An 18516-nucleotide genomic window follows, 5' to 3' on the forward strand; every position below is an offset into this window, starting at 1 on the left:
TTGACTTATGGTATCTTTGTGGTTGTAATATCGAAAAGTCTTATGATATGATTGCCTTAATTTAGATTGAATCCATGTTATTTCTATTTTCTAAATTGTACTTTTTGTGGTTTGTTTTGAGTTTTCAATTAAAATGGGTTTACATAAAATGTTGGATTTGCTCTCTTTAATTTGCCCCCATTTTTTTTTTTTTTTTTTAAACAATGTTGCAGTTTTTCTTTTTTTCTATGAAATATTTTATTCAAAACATATTTTTTATACTAATCAATTAGGAAAGATCCATATAAACACATTCAACATCGATTTTCCATTCAAATCAATTGCAAAGGGTTCACATAATTAATTGTTGGATTTATTCTCTTTGATTTTTTTTTTTTTTTTTTTTTTTTTCGGAGTTAGCTTTGTTATTTAAAAGTTTTTCTCCATAAATATTACTTTCAACACCTATTTTTTCGTACAAATTAATTAGAAAGGATTTACATAAATTATTGGGGTTTTCCTTTTTTTTTTTTGTTTTTTTTTTTGGGTATTACACAAAATTCCAATATTGGAAAAATAAAATAGAAAAAAAATTCAAAGGGTTTCCTACAAGGGTTTCTTTTTTTTCTTTTTTTTTTTTTTCCCTACAATAAAAGGGTAACAACTCTTCCATCTTACAGTGTTTCCTTTAATTAATAAGGATCACAAAATAACATGAATTGCAATCATACATAAAAAAAAAAAATAAAATAATAGGCATACATTTGATGTTGATAAATTAATAACGAAAAAAAATTGTACATATAATCATAACAATATCGAAAATATCCATAGAAAATCTCGTAGTAAATACATTTGATTTTGAATAGGAATGAATTTAAAGTGTTCATCAAGGAAACACACATAAAGTGATGAATAAGTTTAGTATATCTGTATTTGACATTTACTATAATTCTTTAATTTACTTACTTATTAATAATGTACATCAACGATAATTTTTTTTTTTTTTCTATAATTGTAGGTATGTTGAATTTTTATTCACTCTTTATAATTACATTTTTATTTTTATTATTTATTTAAATAAATACATTATAATTGTTTGGTTTTAATTTGAGTTTGAATATTTTATTTGAATTTGAATTTAAATAATATTTTAACGTATTATTTTGTAAGAATAGACAGTAAATATTGAAAATCTGCCATGAATAATGGTAAAATTGGTTTGAAATCATGACCAAAGGCATTAGTTTTTTTTTTTTTTTTTTTTGGTATAAATTACTTTAATAGGTTTGTTTATTTAGTGTTTTTATTTGATTTTTTTTTTTTTTTTTTTTTTATGTGATATATAGAGGATTGTTTTGTAATATAAACCAAAACATTGATTGACAACAAAAAAGAATAGCGGAAAAATTAAACTACACAAAACTGAAAAGGAAAGACTAAAATTGAACTATCAAAGGCGAAACAAATACGAGAATTGTTTGACACTAGCCATGGATGTTCTTGTTGGATTTTTAATCCACCAATCTCCCACTTAGGTAAATGTACACTGAATAACCTTATGAGCTTATGAAAATTTTGCACTTGCATAAACATAATTCTGATTATAAATCAGCAATAAAAATAAACGCACATGGATGTGTGTCTTTGCATGCATATGATATCAATATACCAACATGTACATTAATTGAGTTAGAAAAATAAATTCATACATGTCTGACTATGAGAAGAACAAATGATAGAATCGTGTTTGACATTACTTATTATCCGTATATGATTATTGCAACAAGATGACAACTAGCAATCAATGTGATCAAAAGATTGATCATTGATGTTGTACTTAGTGTCTTGGGATGATAATGCATTATTTTTGAACTTCATTGTGCTTCATAAACATTTATATATGTATATGTCGGTCCCAATATGGTATGGGAACAAATTTAAGCACCGAAAAGAATCAATATTGGTTCATTTGGACTATATGAATCTTGACTTGGCATTAAGGGTAGACTAACCTACTTATACGGTGAAAAACACTGCAGATAAAAAACAATTACTTGAGAAGTGAGATAGGTCCACGCATAAGTTTGATGATTATTAAGAAAAACACTCCATACATTTTTCGTAGTACGATATCTGATGATGTAACGGCAAATACAACATAAGGGAGTACATCTTGAATATGTCTAATATTGCTTCTAAATTGAGGACACTTAAGTTAGACATTTCGGAGGACATGTTTGTCCTATTGGTCTTGCTCTTGAAATTAATTTAATTTCAGGTATTAGACACACCTGGGGTTGGATTTTAGTGTAACAACACACATCAGTGTGTCTATGCAAGATTATTTTATTGTCGAAAATCAATAGATGTTGAAAGATACATCTATATGGGTGACAACAAGAAAGTTCAAGTTAAAGTCATTGACAATTTGAGATTATTATTAAGTACTAGTTACTATCTGAATTTGGATGATATATTTTTTATGGTACTATTTTTCGTCGACATTTAATTTCGATCTATATTTTGAACAAATTTAGTTATTGTTATTCATTCGAAATAAAGTTTTTTTTTTCTTTTCCAGAATTCGAAATTAGTTGAAACTAGTGCATTATTTGATGATAATAATCGTCATTTGCTTAATAGTCTTGCTTCATATCATAAATTAGTTATTGAACATATTCGTATAGCTTCCATAATTGTGGATCCGCTTAATTGCTAAAGAGTTTTCACATAAGTTCTATAATGAGCATGTTGCTCGTTTGAAAGTGGAACCATATTAGTTTTGAGTAATGATCAATATTAATTTTGAATTCAGTATTCAGTTGTTCTGAATTAAAGTTCAGGTGAATCAGTTGGAAATAAACATATTAAAATCATATTACATGAAATTTTCATGCTGTGCATTCGCACTTGATTGAATCTTAGGTTATATTAGTGTTGTGACCACTGATCGGTCCCATTACGATAAATGCAGTGACGGCCACTTTGATCCACATTGATCTAATTTATAGATAAGATTGGTAAATTACATTAAAGAATCTGATAGCAAAATATTCATGAGATCAAAAGGTTATTCAATGTACATTTACCCAAGTGGAAGATTGTTGGATTAAAAATCCAATTGCGGGTTAAATGTAACTATTTGGACTATCAATCGGGTTAAATCTATATTAAGTAATCTATTAAATTTTATTGGGTTTAAATGTATTTAGTAAGTGCAAGCCTCCTATGTGCATAAATCCGGTAACTTATTAATTGGGTGATGATGACAATTAATAATAACGGATATAAATTAGGGTTGTGATCCCAGGTCTAGACGCTATCTATTACTTCTCATATCTCATTGTGAGAGTAAGGGTAGAAACTCTGATGGTTTTCTCGGGAAGGGTTGCGCTATAGGCTTGAAGAACACAATACCCTTGATTAATTTGCAGATCCGAATTCGACTATACTAAAGAATAAGGTTATATTTATTTTTATCTAAATTATTTCAACACGAAAGATCCTGAGTTTAAGGTTAAATTCCTGATATGTTCCAACAGTTCCACGAGTCAGGAGCCAAAGAACCATATTATAGAATAGGTGACAAGAGGTTGAAGAGCAAGTCGCATAAATAATCGACGGATGAGGGTTTTTAGAGAGTGAAATATCAAAGGTGACAATGAGTGTGTCTTATGAATGTTAGAACTTATTAGGAATTAAACCTTAAGCTAAGATCTACCATGTCAAATAATTGAAACACTAAAATATCGGTACAACTTTCATGATTATGACAATAGGGAACCAGCAACACTCTTGGTTCCCACCATTCTTAATTCCATTCCATTCCATTCTCTGGTTTTCATCGATTTATCCAATTTAATTGGGCTGCTTCTAGTTTGGGCCTCTTGTTTGGTTGAGCTTAAGTCAATTGGACTGTAGTTATCCATATTTGATTGGATTATCTGTAGACAACATCAACCAATACAAAAAAAAACTACAACATCAACATTTATGGATTTTATTCAAGCAATATAACAAATGAGAATAATCACACTCAAACAAACACACATAATTTCAATATGAGAATACTCAAATATAAGAAAAAGCTAAAATGTGAATTGATATTCTTGATAGTTGGGATTTATCGAATAAACCTCGTAAAAAAATATACTATTTAATTAGCGGAAGTAATAATAGAATAAAACTCAATATTGATTAAAATTAAAAGTAATACTTATTATTAGGCTATAACATAATATGGAATTTGAAAATTAAAACCAAAACAAATAAGGTTAAACAAAGAATGAAATGAGGCAATATAATTAAAATTTATGTTCAAACATTCAGCCGCTAGATGCAATTTGCAATTCATCCACGAAATTGATTGGTGGCGACTTTGAAGGACTATTTAGTGGCGAACTCCGAGAAACAACATACCCTTGCAGACAACAGTGTATTTCATTCTAACAAACCCGATAGACAGAAACCTCTGACGATGTTACAAATGAAGTCGATTTTAGGCTGCGAACAACTCCTGACGGATTCCAGTCATAATTTCTCCGGTAACGGTAGAGGGCAGCTCGTTATTCTCCGGGCATCGTCGAAAGCTCCGAATAGCTCCCAAAAAGAAACGATTGACGACAAACATAACCATCGGTGGATAGTGTCGATCTGCTCGATTGTCCTCAAACTTTCTTTATTGGTGAAAAGACTTTGAAGTAAGGGTCAGTCCAGGTGCGAAATGGTCCGAGGTAACCATACCTTAAGGTGGAGGTCAGTGCAACACTTTAAGCCTTGACACCCACCGGAATCGGCACAAAATAGGATTCCTAAATCTCACTGGAATACTCACCCTCATAACCTCACGAAAACACTCACTCTTGGAATCTTACCTGAACCCCATCTAGAACCTCCTCTGTCTCGCCCTCTCTGTCTATTTAAGGAATGAACTTCCTCTCTTAAAATGAGACTAATTCACTATAAGACCATTTACAACTCATTACTCTATTTCTAGAGGAACTACAGAAAAAAATACAGTTGATCACATTAATTTTATTCTAATCATAAATTTTATTTTTATTTTCTCCAAAAACATAATATATTTTTCTTTTATACTCCCTCCGTTTCACATACCATGTCCACGTTTCCGTTTCTCTCCGTTCCATATACCATATCACTTTTTTTTTTTGGAAAATGATTACACACTTTAATTTCATTTTAAAATTTTTAATTTTTTTTAAAATTTTAATTAAACTAATTAGTTATCTTAATCTTAATTTATAATTATTTATATTATAGGATAATTATTTTTACTAATACATTCTTAATTATTTACTAATTACACTCCTCCTAAAATATCGTGTTTACAGTATAACAAGACACGGTATGTGGAACGGAGGTAGTATTATTTTATGTAATTTTCATATTTATCATTTTTTCAAAAATACAATTACACATTACTTTAAAAAAATAAAATTATATCACTTTTAAAAAATAAAATTATACTCCATCCGTCCCTCCACATTTCTATTTTAGTACGTCCTATATATTATGAGATATTTTTTTTGATAAAATATTATACACTTTAAACATATTTTAAAATTACTAATCTATAATTAACACACATTCTTTCTACTCCTCCACATATTAAAATAAATATACTCATAAAAATCATTACCTACCCACCGACCCCTGTCATCTCTTTCATTCCAAAACTCTAAATCGCTCGTCATCTTCTCGTTAGTTCTCTTTGTGATTCAAAAACTCCTACTTGCTGAACACCGATGTCGTCGCTCTATCCTAAGCATAGGATGCCCATCCCTAAACCTACCATCAATCCTCGTTGCGCCAATTGTGGTTATCCCTCTTTTGTGGTTCCGGCAACCGACAAATATTCCCCTTTGGTCTAAGATCCCAGAGAAGCTGATTCAGTCCCATTTTCGGGGCGCAGTTGGGTGCGATCAAAAAAGACGGTGACTGGATGCCGGACACGGAGGAGCCCTTCGATTTGGGTTCAAATTTTGAAGTCGGTGATGAGTTCGGTAAAAGCGTCTGCAACTGCAACATCCTCAACCTCTATCAGAAATGGACGATAGGCTTGATGACGGAAGATGAAGATGTTTGGTTCGTACTTGGCTTCGTTCTTGATTTAGAGGATGAGCATGGGTCGGATACAGAGCAACCAACTTTCGATTTTGATTGCCCCTACTAATAAGTTCTTCTTAAGGAGATCTAATTCAACATCTACTCAAAGATTTATGTGATTTGAGTTTCCATTGGAGTATATTGTGGTTCATGCTTCATTTAAGCATCATTGTTTAAATTTTCATTATTTGGTCTCTGATGTCTCGTTTTGATCAATCTATTTACTCTGTTATAGCTAAGGTTGGGTTGATTTTCATTGTTATGGTTCATATAATATATGTATTCATAGAAAATATGGTTCTATTTAAAAACTCATTTTGTTAAGCACCAACTTGAGTTAAGTGTGAAAAAAAACATATTGTGTATTGCATTTTATTATACATATATAAGGTATGCTACAAAATATGCATTCACTAATTATATAGATAATAGAATCATCAAAATGTTTACACTGTAAACCTGTATTTAGTGTTTTTATAGGTTTACTAAAGCATAAACATTCAACAAATAATTTTTCAAAATATTTACCTTAACTCTAATAATCTAAATCACTCATAACTCTTTCAATTCTTTTCACCTCACATTTTTTCAATTAGATAGTGAATTCATTCATGTACTAAGTCCATGGGAACACTTAGCTCATTTGGAAGATTTCTAACCCTCCATAAATTGTCTTTTTTTCATACGTGGAAGCTTGTATGAGTTTTCTCCCTTCAATTTAATTAATTCAATCATGCAAGTTTGCAAACTTAAAAATACCTTGATCAAGTACTCTGCTGTTAATTCATTGAAGCTTGTAATGACAACATCCAGTAGGTTGTTGACATTTTTGCATGTTTTTTCTGTTTGTAAACCTTGAATTGCTTGAAAATATCTTAAATCATTTACATTCATGTAAGGAGAATTAGGGGATTGCTGAATAAGAACAATGTTGAAAACCATTGCTAGTTGATGCATAAACAAAGTTTGCATCACCCCTCTTATATGTGACTTGACATTATCTTGTTGAATGAAAATATTTTTTGAAAAAATTAGCCGGCCACTTCTCTTTAATTGCTAGGATAATATGTCATAGAACCAAGCACACACAAATCAAAGTTAAACTTGTGTACACACATATATTGAAATGCAACAATAATATTAAGAAAATAGTTGGTCTTATACTCTAAATGATAGAGTAGAAGACATTCACATTATATTATCTTAAATTTCACTACTTTTAAGTTGGAAAATAAGCTAACTTGATTAATCGAACAACTTTTAAAAATAAGCTAACTTTTGTTGCTCTTCGTGTCCATTTATCAAAAATTGATCATATTCTTTATATCAGTAGTCGATTTATATATATTCTTTGGATTTTCTATTATTCTTCTATTTTATTGATCATTTAATACATCGGGGGCACTTTCCTACATGATTTTCACTATTCAACTCACACACCCCTGGTTCTTATTGGATACTATGATGTTGATTGAGATGGTGACCCTACTGATTATTGAGTGATTACTAACTTATGTTTCCTCTTTCGTGGCTCTCTTATTTTTTAATGCAATAAAAAATAAATGGTTTACTTTTTGGAAAACACTAGATTTGAGTATCATGCTCTTACTAATATTGCTGCCAAGCTCTATGACTTTGTTGGGTGTTGAATGATCTTTGTGTGCCTCAATCTTCTGCTACTATTGTTTACGGTGATAATCAGAGTCCTATGAACCTTTCAACTAACGATTTGTTTGATGGGTGCATGAAGAATATCGAAATTGACTATCATATTGTCTATTATCCAATTTCGCAGAATAATGTTTTACAACCTCCCACAACTTGTGAAGATGAGACTATGGATAGTTTCACCAAGCTCAACCTTCTTAGCCGTTTTCAATCATTTTAAGAAACTCAAGTTATTTCCACATTCCCGCCAAGAGTATGAGGTGGGATGTTAATACATGTTGTATATATTGATTTGTACACTTATAGCCCAAGCCCAAGCCCAAGAACCATTCTTTACATATATATACTGATGTAAACCCTAATTTCAAGTTGATGATATTAGTTATTCCATAATCCAAACCCGAGAAATCAATTTCAACGGATTAATTGAGTATTGTAGATCTCAAACGATGATATGATAAGATTAGACGTAGTTAGTTCAACTCTTTTTATAATATATATTAAAATTTTAGAAATTCTATACACTTTGAGATGATATCAAACACAACTTATGTTAACAGAGATATCCTAAAAAATTTGACTTTTGTATTCCGAAGAAAACTTTTCTATTTACTAATAATACATGACATGTTCATATATTTGAAAAGACAATGGTAGATTTCATATAGCGCGAAACTAAGTTTAAAAATAAAAATAAAAAGTAATTCTTTCTATAATGTATTAGAAACTCTTGCTAGAACTGTATTGAATGCAATATGTAATTGTAATCTCATTTTTAATTATGCCATAAATTAATTACCCACTATTTAGAATTAATTATTCATTTCAAAACATTCGAACAGAAATTCAGGTAACTCTCAAGAGATAACAAGAATATCTCTTGTAAAGGAATCACAGTTAATTTCTCAACCACTTTTTTAAAATAAAGAACAAATATTAGCTGTCCATTCGTCCTTAATTGTCAAAAATTTAATAATCCCATTGCATACATAGTTTGTACACGACCCCAATGCTGGTGAACAAAAGTTATTTCAATCGTTAATTAACTTACTTATTATTATTATTTTATTAGAAAAATCATAATAATATAAATTAGTGTAATTAGATACTCTAATTTAAGAAATGTAACTTTTATTGATTTATTTTTTCTTATTCGAAAAAGTGAGAGTTGACATGTGAAATATGAGATTCTATAATAAATATTTACGAGTAACTGAGACGGTCTTTATTAATTTTCCATATTAGCTTACCCACAATTGGATTTGCATCTATCACAAGACTTTAGACTCTTCAAAGGCTCTTTTCCTATAAATACAAGGGTTTTATTATGTTGTAGCACCACTCAAATCCTATTCAGCAAACTATTCCTATCCCTATCCATGGAGCACCCCCCATCACCACCACTCCCGAACCCCAACCCTTTCGATCCAGAGAGGGTCGAAGCCGAGGCTGAGGCTGAGGCTGAGGCCGAAGGTGTTGCACGTGAATATGGCTGCAAGTACTGTGATAAGAAGTTTAGCAACAAACAAGCTTTGGGAGGGCACCAAAATGCCCACAAAGTTGAAAGAGCCATAGAAAAGAATGTCCGGGACATGTCGGCAGCCCATTTTGGCTACCTTGCCGGGCTACCATATGGTGAGACGATGGGGCCCGTTATGCCATTCCAAGGAGTTTACAATCCTCGACCCCATAATTATATCAGGCCCTTTCAGGCTCGCCAGATGCCTTTTCAGCACCCTGGTATACGCCTAGGGTTTAATCCTCGCCCGGCAATGCAGCCATTCGCCCCTAGGGCGGTGCTGCCGCCTCCACCACCACCGCCGATGGGATTCAATAACTTCTTTCCAAGGACAGGCCCAGTTGGGAGAAATGTTGTCCCTTTTATGGGACCCGGTTCTTCTTCAGGTGCTGGAAATCAGGGTTTTATGAACCGTCAGGATTTCAGCCGTGGATCCAGTAGCAGCGCTGGGGCTTCTCAGGGAAACGCCTTGGTTTTGCGTGCACCGAGGAATGATGATGCAAATCAGCCGGAGATTGAAGATTCGGGCCTGGATTTAACTCTCAAGTTATGAGTTAGGATATTGGATGATGTCGTTTGTTGAATGTTGTTTGGCATTTAGGTTTCCGTCGCTCTACTTTGTTTCGTTGTTCCATTGTTGTTTGATTATTGAATGATGTTGTTTCCATCTTTCTAAATTGTTCTTGTGGTTTGTTCCCTGAATTTTCTATTAGAAATGATTTCACATAAATTGTTGGGTACAATTGCTTTGATTTTTCTTTTTTCTATTCTTTTTTAACATTCCAATCTCATAATTTTTCTCCATAAACACCACATTCAACTATAGGTTTCACATAGATTAATTAGAAACATTCCCATAAATTATATTTTTGGGTTTGCTCTAATTGATTTATTTATTATTATTTTTCATTTATTAAAGCTTGTAATTTCACAATGTTCCTCTATAAGTATCATATTTAACACCCATTTTCTATCGGAATAAATTAAAAGGTGGTTCACATAAATAGTTGCATTTGTTCTCTTTCATTTTCTTGCTCAAAATTCTAATTTTGTAATCACACAAAATTTCTTCATAAATAATACATTACACCTATTTACCATATAAATCAATTAGAAATAACTCACAAGAATTATTGGTTTTTTCTCTTTATTTATTTTTTCCAAATTTTTTATTCATAATTATCTCCCATAAACATCACATTTTCAACACTTTCATACAAATCATCGCATCAAACAAACTATTTTATTAAAAAAAAATTAAAAAAACCCAAAACATGCACACACACAAGAAAATGAAAGAAAATAACAACAAACAAACACACCCTTTATGAATTTATACAAGAAATATAACAAATAAGAATAATTGCAATGAAACAAACACACACACAACATCAATATTGGATCCGACAAGTCCTAATGGCCTGGTGGTGTAGGGGTTGGACTTGTGACCGTGATATATTATAGGGTAAAGAATAAGACAGACTAATATTTTAATTTTGCTATACACCTTTAAATGGAAGTAAGGAAGGAGTACAACACTATACAAGTGTATAACTGAAAATCTAAAAAATATATATATATTTTTAGGTCAATATTTTTAAAATTTGTCAATGGTCATGTAGTATTTTCAAAGTTCATAATAAACTGTCAATAGTACCCAACTAAGCCAAAAAAATTGTATATTTGCCACGCTATCCAAGGTCTTCCAATTTTTTATGGTCTCAACCTTTAAAACATCCATGCCAACTCCTTCGACTAAGATTACATGACTAAAGAAATGAACTTTCTCATTCTAGAACTCACCCTTAAACAATTTTGCATATAGTTTCCTTTCTCTTAGGATAGATCAAATTTGTCACAAGTGTTGCTCATGTGTACTTGCATTAATAGAAAAATTTAGCATGGCATTAGTAAATATTATAACACATACATCAAATAATTGGCTCAAAGTAAGCTACACAAGATCCATGAATACAATGCGTATATTCGTAAGCCAGCATCATAGTAAATTCATGATGACCTTATCTTGCCTTGAATATTGTCTTGGTGATATCCTTTCATCGAATTGTATTTGACAATATCTTGATCGAAGGTCAATATTTGATATGAATTTAGCCCCTTTTAACTAGTCCAATGAGTCCTCAATTCAGGGTAATGGATATTTATTCCTGACCATCAGTTGGTTCATAGCATTAAAATAGATGCACAACCTCATGCAACTGTCTTCTTTCATACAAATAACACTGGTGTTCTCTAGGGAGAAATTCTTGTTCAAATGTAGCCCTTCTCTAACAATTCATCTAATTGGTTGATTTTTCATAATCTTATTTAGTTAGGTTCTTTTGAATCTTGTTGGTTGATAGTTTGGAATGGATTGTCCATTTATCCGGGGATCTTTTGCAGTTAGAGTTTGATTATTGTAAGTGAGTGTATAGTTATTTGATAACCTATGATTGTGGTTATCTTTGATTGTAAAAAATTGATTAATATACTGAAATTTTGCTAAGGTCGGGTCATAGACCTCATAGTTTTTATCCTTTACATTGAAGTTGTTTTTCACATATAAATTCTCAGTGTCATATTTTATTATTACGGTAGTTTATTATTTTTGTGCATCTTTTATTCATTGGTGAAAGAAATAATTTATTTTGGTGAAAAGAGCTTAGTGGAACGGTGTACAACAGGTTGCTTAGGTGTGAATACATACATAGACTTCAACTATACTATCAATTAGGCTTGACACACAAGCATTGCATCGTTAATTTCTTTTTTGTTTTTTGTTTTTTTTTGTTTTTCCTCTTGGAGTGAACACATATAAGGTTTATCACATAAACTAAAAAGTTTCCCTTCATCAAGTTTTTATAAACATAAAGTGGTATCAGAGCTTAGAAAATAGATAGATCTACAAGGTGAAACATGAAGAACACTTGTCATCTTTTGATACAAAGCCCGATTAGTTATGGAAGGTTTTAGTCAGAAGAATGGTATCAATTTTGAGGAGATTTTTTCACCGGTCATGAAAATGACTTATATTCATGTCATTATGAGTTTGGATACTTGTCTTGATCATGAAGATGAGCAAATGAATGTCGAAACTGCATTTTCTCATAGTGATCTTGAAGATGAAATTTAATTAGAACAGTTTGGTTTGGTGGTAAGGCAGTGAAATATAAGGAGAACTATATGTGCCAATTGAAAAAGAATATGTATAAGCTTAAACAAGCTACCAAGTATTGATATAAGAAATTTCAATTTATTTTGATTAAACCAGAGCACAAGAAGACGGATGTTGTATATTGTACAAAGGTTTTCAAGTAATGATGTCACCATCCTACCTTTTATGTAGATGGTATGCTAATGGTAGGTTCTTTTGCCTGAAGAATTTTTAATCTAAAGAAAGAGTTGCTATATGAAGGATTTGGGTAGTTAGAAGTATTATTTAAATGAAGATTTCTTGTAATGGAAAAGAAAAAGGCTATAGTTGTCTCAAGAAAGATAAACTAAAAAAGTGCTACAATAATAACTCAACATGGACGAGGTCAAAACTACTTTTATCCCACTTGCTGCTTTGATTAAATTGAGAGTGAAGTTGTGTACTTCAAATGAGGAAGAAAATAAAGATATGCAACGGATTCCTTATCCCTCGATTGCAAGTAGTTTGATACATACTATGTTGTGTACTTAATCAAATATAACTCATACAATTAGCGTTCTAAGCCGATTCATGTTGAATCCGAGCAAAGAACATAAGACTTTAGTGAAGTAGATTTTGAGATATCTTCGGTGTGCTTTGAGCACGAGTTTAGGTTTTAGTTTGGTTATATCGGTGCTTTTTGATTATATAGATTTAGATATGACTTAAGATATTGATAGAAGAAATCAACTTTTGGATATTGATAACTTTTGTAGGGGAAGATGTTTAATGGAAATTCAGATGGTAGAAATAGATCGCACTATCTTTCACTAAAATTGAGTTTATTGCTACTACCGAGGCTTACAAGGAGTTTTGTGGTTGAAAACTTTTATAAGTGAAATTGGTTCTACGGAAAAAAAAAAAAAAAGAAAAAGAAAAAATAAAAAGTGTTATGTATTGTGATAATCAAAGTGTAATCCATCTTAGTAAGAATTCTACTATTAATAGAAGATCAAAACTTACTGATACAAGATATAGTTCAATTGAGAGGCTTTGGATTCTAAATTGTTTGAAGTTAATAAGATCCACACGGATGAAGTTATGATCAATGATCTTTATCATCTTAGATGTTCTCGAGATCATTGTTTTTTCTCCATCTTTTTAATTTGAGTTCTTTTGAATTTTATTGGTTGGTATTTTGGAATTAATTATTTTGTTGTTGAGAGATCTTTTGCAATTAGACTTTAATTCTTGTAATTGATTGTGGAGTTATTTGGTAGCATATAATTGAGATTATCTATGATTGTACAAACTTGATTGATATGGTGAGATTTTGCCATTCTTTCTGTTCTTGGAACAGAATAAAGATATTGTCAGGGCAATGTAATTGGTATTATGGAAGTGTATATTTTTTTGGCCAAAGGTGAAGTGATTCGATTTGTTATGTTAGATCCTAAAAAAATTATTGGGCCCCAAAATAAAAATGAACTAAATATAAATATAAAATGGGTTTAGATTTTGTGGTTAGTAAAAATTTTAAATTAAAATAATTATATGATGCTATATGAATAGGTGTTGATATAATATTTTAAATATAAAATTAATTTTCAGTATAAAAATAGATATTTGATGTGATTTTTTTTAGGAGAACAAAATCTGGTAAATAATAAAATTTTGGGTAAAAACTCTCTAAAGAACACACCTTAGAGTTTGTTTGATTTTGACTACAAATTAAAATCAACACTATTTTATCTTATAAAATCTTATACTTTCTCCTTTCGGTAAATTTATAACTTTTGGGTCCAACATGGATATTAAGAAAATAAATATTTTCTTGAGGAAACAATAAAATAAAAAAAGTAGTTGGATATATTTTTGAAAATTTAGTTAAAAATTTTTTAAAAAAAGAATATGAAAGATAATAAAGTTAGCGACAATTGTTGTCCAAATTAGTAATGTAGTAAATTTAGTAGACAAAATAAAAATAAAAGTTAGAGTAAATTTTGAACATAGAGAATACTAAAATAAAATTTAAACTAAATAAAAATGTAATGTTTAATGTTGCTGACATTACAAATCTACACCACACTAATTTATCCAGCTAGCACATATAAAACAAACAGACAATATATATTGTTATACTCCGTCCATTTGGTCCGTCTCTGAAGGTCTCATTTATCTTTTGCATCATTATATTTAACAATAAAAATATCATTGTATAATTTTTTTATATAAATATTATTTTCTATTAGTATTATAAGACACTAATTGAAGTATTTTTGCATTTTTTTAATTTATATTACGTTTTGATATAATAATTAATATTAAAAAATCAATATAAAAAAAAGTAAATGACACCCGTAGAGCCGGACGGAGGTAGTAATAAAATTGAATTATATCATATAATGTTAGTTTATGTATTGAATTTGTATTATATTAATAAAATTTATATATTGTCTATTTGTATATCATGTATTATTTGTTCTGACATGGTATGTTATGTGTAACTATCAAAATCACGAAAACCCCAATATTTCTCCGTGTCTTCACTCCCGTTCGTCGATTATCAGCACTGGCCATGGCCGTACTGTCAAATTCTTACTGTGTAAACAAATGACCTAACGTATCAATTAATCTCGACCCTTGATTTCGATTACCTTAGCCCCTATCATCGTGCGGTCAGAACTCGCCCAATCTCAGAGGCGACGAACGCATCGACGACCGCATATCTCACTTGATCGAACGTCAGCCGTCGATTATCCCAACCGCTCAGCGCCACCGCTTTCGGCTTCTCCATCTCCTTCCCCAGCACGCTCCTCGCCATCGTCTTCAACCCCGCATTCTTCAAACCATTAAATTCCCGCCCCTCCACCGCCGCCGCCATCCGCCGCAAGTCCACCGCCGCCGCCGCTGCCGATTCAATCCCGTAGTCCCGCCGGAGCTTCTCCAGGTCGGCGATAATCCCTACCCCGACGAAGGTGTGAGGAGACTGCGACAGGAATCGGATCAGGGCGACGGGGACGTACGGCGAATGGATTAATTGGTAGACGAGGCAGCAGCGGCCGGCGCAGAGCTGAAGGGTGGCGGCGGGGTTCGGCGGGCCGCCGCGGACGGTGGTCGGGCGCCATTCGACGTCGAGGCCGACGGTCAGGCGGTGGCCGTACAGAGAATTGATGTCGTGGATCCATTCGGCGACGGCGGAAGGGTGGTGGGTTACGGTGGCGTGGATTATGTCGTTGTAGAAAACGATGCCGTAGGTTTCCGCCGGCGGCCGGAGGTGGCGGTGGCAGAGGCAGTCCGGCGTCATTGTCCGCCGTTGAGAGTTCATTTTGGGGCAGTTGGATGTATGGATGTTATTTTTTTAGAATATAGGTTTATCATCTTTGTTCATACTGTGTTTTTAGTGTGCACAATTCTTTTATAAATATTAATATGAAAAAGTACAAATTAATATAATCATATATATATATATATATACTAAGTATAACCGGTGCTAGGGTTATTTTTATATTAAATTATATACTTAATTTAATAATTTTATAAATAATACTTATATATTTTCTATACAATTATATACTTATATTTTTATATAAAATATAGTACGAATTAAATCAATTTGGTGTGGTTGTTTGAGGGTTTGAATTTTGAATTGGGATTTGAATAGTAAAAATTTTGAATTTGAATAGTTGTATGATGTGATATAAATATGTGTTGACGTGATGTTTTGAATGTAAAATTGATTCATAGTATAATATAAAAAATAAAGAATAGATGTTTGATTTGATGTTTTTTGGGGAAAAAATTGGGTGAATAATATAAATCCAATCCAATCCCTCAAACAAACACATATATTTTTTAAAAACTATAGATACAATTGCATTAATAGTACTATCAAATTTAAAATATTAATTAACTCAAATGAAATCATAAAAGTTGAAAAAAATAAATATATACATATATTTACACAAAATACATTCTATTTTAATAAAAAAATAATTTTTTTTTATATTAATTACATATTTTTTCATACTAAATATTATAACTAAACACAACCTTAATATTTGTTTAACTTTTTTATGTATTTTTCTTAGAATTACTTTTTTTATCTTCTAAGATAGCTTTTTGCGCATAAAAAAAATCATATATACATATTAAATAACTCATAAAACTAGAATTTAATCACAATAAATCTATAAAATATATTACTCCGTTCGGTTCTAAGGGTCTCATTTATGTTTTGAATATTGATATTTAAATATTAATTATTATATCAAGTACAAATTAAGAGGAAAAGACAAAAATGCTTTTATCAGTGTCTTATAATACTATTACAATAAAAAAATTATATAAATATAAACATATTTTTAATGTTAAGTACAATGACACAATAAGTAAATGAGACCTTAGAGCCGGACGGGAGGAGCAATAAATATAAATTAAAAATTAAAAATATTATTAAGATAATCAAATTATTTTCATTTATATTTTTCATCAAAAAATATTTTTCATCATTTTTCTATCTTTAAATAACAAAACAAAAAACTGAAAAAAAATTTAAAATCGTAGTATATAAAATAATAAATACAGCTAATAATAATAAAACTATATATAATCAAACGAACTCATAAAATATAAAAAATATTATTAAAAATTAAAGTAAACACAATTATTTTCTTCTGTATTTTTCTAAGACTTTTTATATTCATCCCTTTGAATTTGAAAAAGATAATTATATAAAAAAAATTATATTTAAATAAATGCATAAATATTTTTAATTTAAAATAAAAATTAATTTGTTTTTTTCACGTATTGCTTTTCTTTCGTATTTTTTAACATCTTTTTTATTTATCTATTTGAAACAAAAAAAAAAAAAACAGTACAAAAAATTATATTTAAAGAAAATAATTAACAGTGATAATATAGTATTTAATAAATTTATCAAATATAAAAAAAAATTAAATTATAAATATTCTTACTGTAATAATATTTCATATTTTTATTTTTATTTTATTATAGTTGACAATGATCCAGTGGCTTTTTGAGTGGCTTTCTAACAACACCTTCAAACAACGAATTAAAAAGTTAGTATTGAAATAGTAATAATAATAATAACAACAACAACAACGTATTTACAAAGTTGAGAAAAATAATAATCACTTAGAAGAAAATAAAAATATTTTTTTAAAAATAATCGATGAATTGTTATAACTATAAGAGAAACAGTCATATACATCAAAATAATTTATTCACTTATACCTACTACTATTTCTCCCTCCGTCATTCTCTAAGGTCACATTTATCTTTTGCGTAATTGTACTTAACATTAAATATATCCTTATATTTGTATAATTGTTTTGTACAAATGTCCTTCTATAAGACACTAATAAAAATATTTTTGTAATTTTTTCTTAATTTGTACTACGTTTTGATATAATAATTAACATTCAAATATCAATACACAAAAATTAAATAAAATCCTTAGAGTCGGACGAATATAATATTAAATTATAATTTATTAAATATAATAAGAATTAGAATAAATTTAAATAAAAAATAAAAAGACCAAAATATAACCATCTTTTTTCCTTTTTTTGTTTTTCTTCCTCTCACATTCTCTTACTCCCTTCTTCCTTCTCTTTCCGTTGCGAATTTGCCCATCTTCTTTTTTCCTTCACAATCTTCTTTTTCTTCTTCTCCCCCTTTGTAATAAAAAAAAGCTTAAAAAAAATTGCACGCATCATTCTAGGTATCTTTTTCCTTCTTCTTTCTTTTTATTATTCTTATTTTTTTTTTCTAATTTTCTTTTTCTCTCCCTTCTTCTCTACCAACCCGTAATGAAGAGAATTGAAGAAGAAGAAAATTGAAAATAAAGAATAAGTAAAAAAAGAAAAGGAAGAGAGTAGTAGAAAGTTGAATACAGGATATCGTCGTTTCCAAACCTGCACTGTGTTGGATAAAAATCTCATAATAATTTTTGTTGTGGCGATTTTGGCTTAATCTCATGTACATATATAGATATACGAAACCCTCGTTTCATCTATATTTTTGTTATTTAGTATCTCGATTGTTAGATTATTTGTTATTATAA

General features: G+C 30.2%; 2 protein-coding genes across 2 annotated transcripts; one reads left to right on the plus strand and one right to left on the minus strand.

Annotated features, from left to right (window-relative positions):
* Positions 1-9155: 9155 nt before the first annotated feature.
* LOC127256609 (zinc finger protein STAMENLESS 1-like) lies at positions 9156-9848 on the plus strand. Its single transcript, XM_051282719.1, has one exon. The coding sequence runs from the start codon at positions 9156-9158 to the stop codon at positions 9846-9848; it is 693 nt and encodes a 230-aa protein (XP_051138676.1).
* Positions 9849-14987: 5139 nt separating this feature from the next.
* On the minus strand, positions 14988-15830 carry LOC127256683 (3'-5' exonuclease-like). The gene has a single exon (XM_051282810.1). The coding sequence runs from the start codon at positions 15754-15756 to the stop codon at positions 15097-15099; it is 660 nt and encodes a 219-aa protein (XP_051138767.1). The 5' UTR covers positions 15757-15830; the 3' UTR covers positions 14988-15096.
* Positions 15831-18516: the final 2686 nt, after the last annotated feature.

Source organism: Andrographis paniculata, unplaced genomic scaffold (assembly GCF_009805555.1).
Source record: "Andrographis paniculata isolate CXL003 unplaced genomic scaffold, ASM980555v1 Contig56END, whole genome shotgun sequence".
NCBI classification, from domain to species: Eukaryota; Viridiplantae; Streptophyta; class Magnoliopsida; order Lamiales; family Acanthaceae; genus Andrographis; species Andrographis paniculata.

Excerpts from the sequence above, each read along its gene's own strand:
- LOC127256609 (XM_051282719.1), top strand. The coding sequence starts at position 9,156 with ATGGAGCACCCCCCATCACCACCACTCCCGAACCCCAACCCTTTCGAT.
- LOC127256683 (XM_051282810.1), bottom strand. The coding sequence starts at position 15,756 with ATGAACTCTCAACGGCGGACAATGACGCCGGACTGCCTCTGCCACCGC.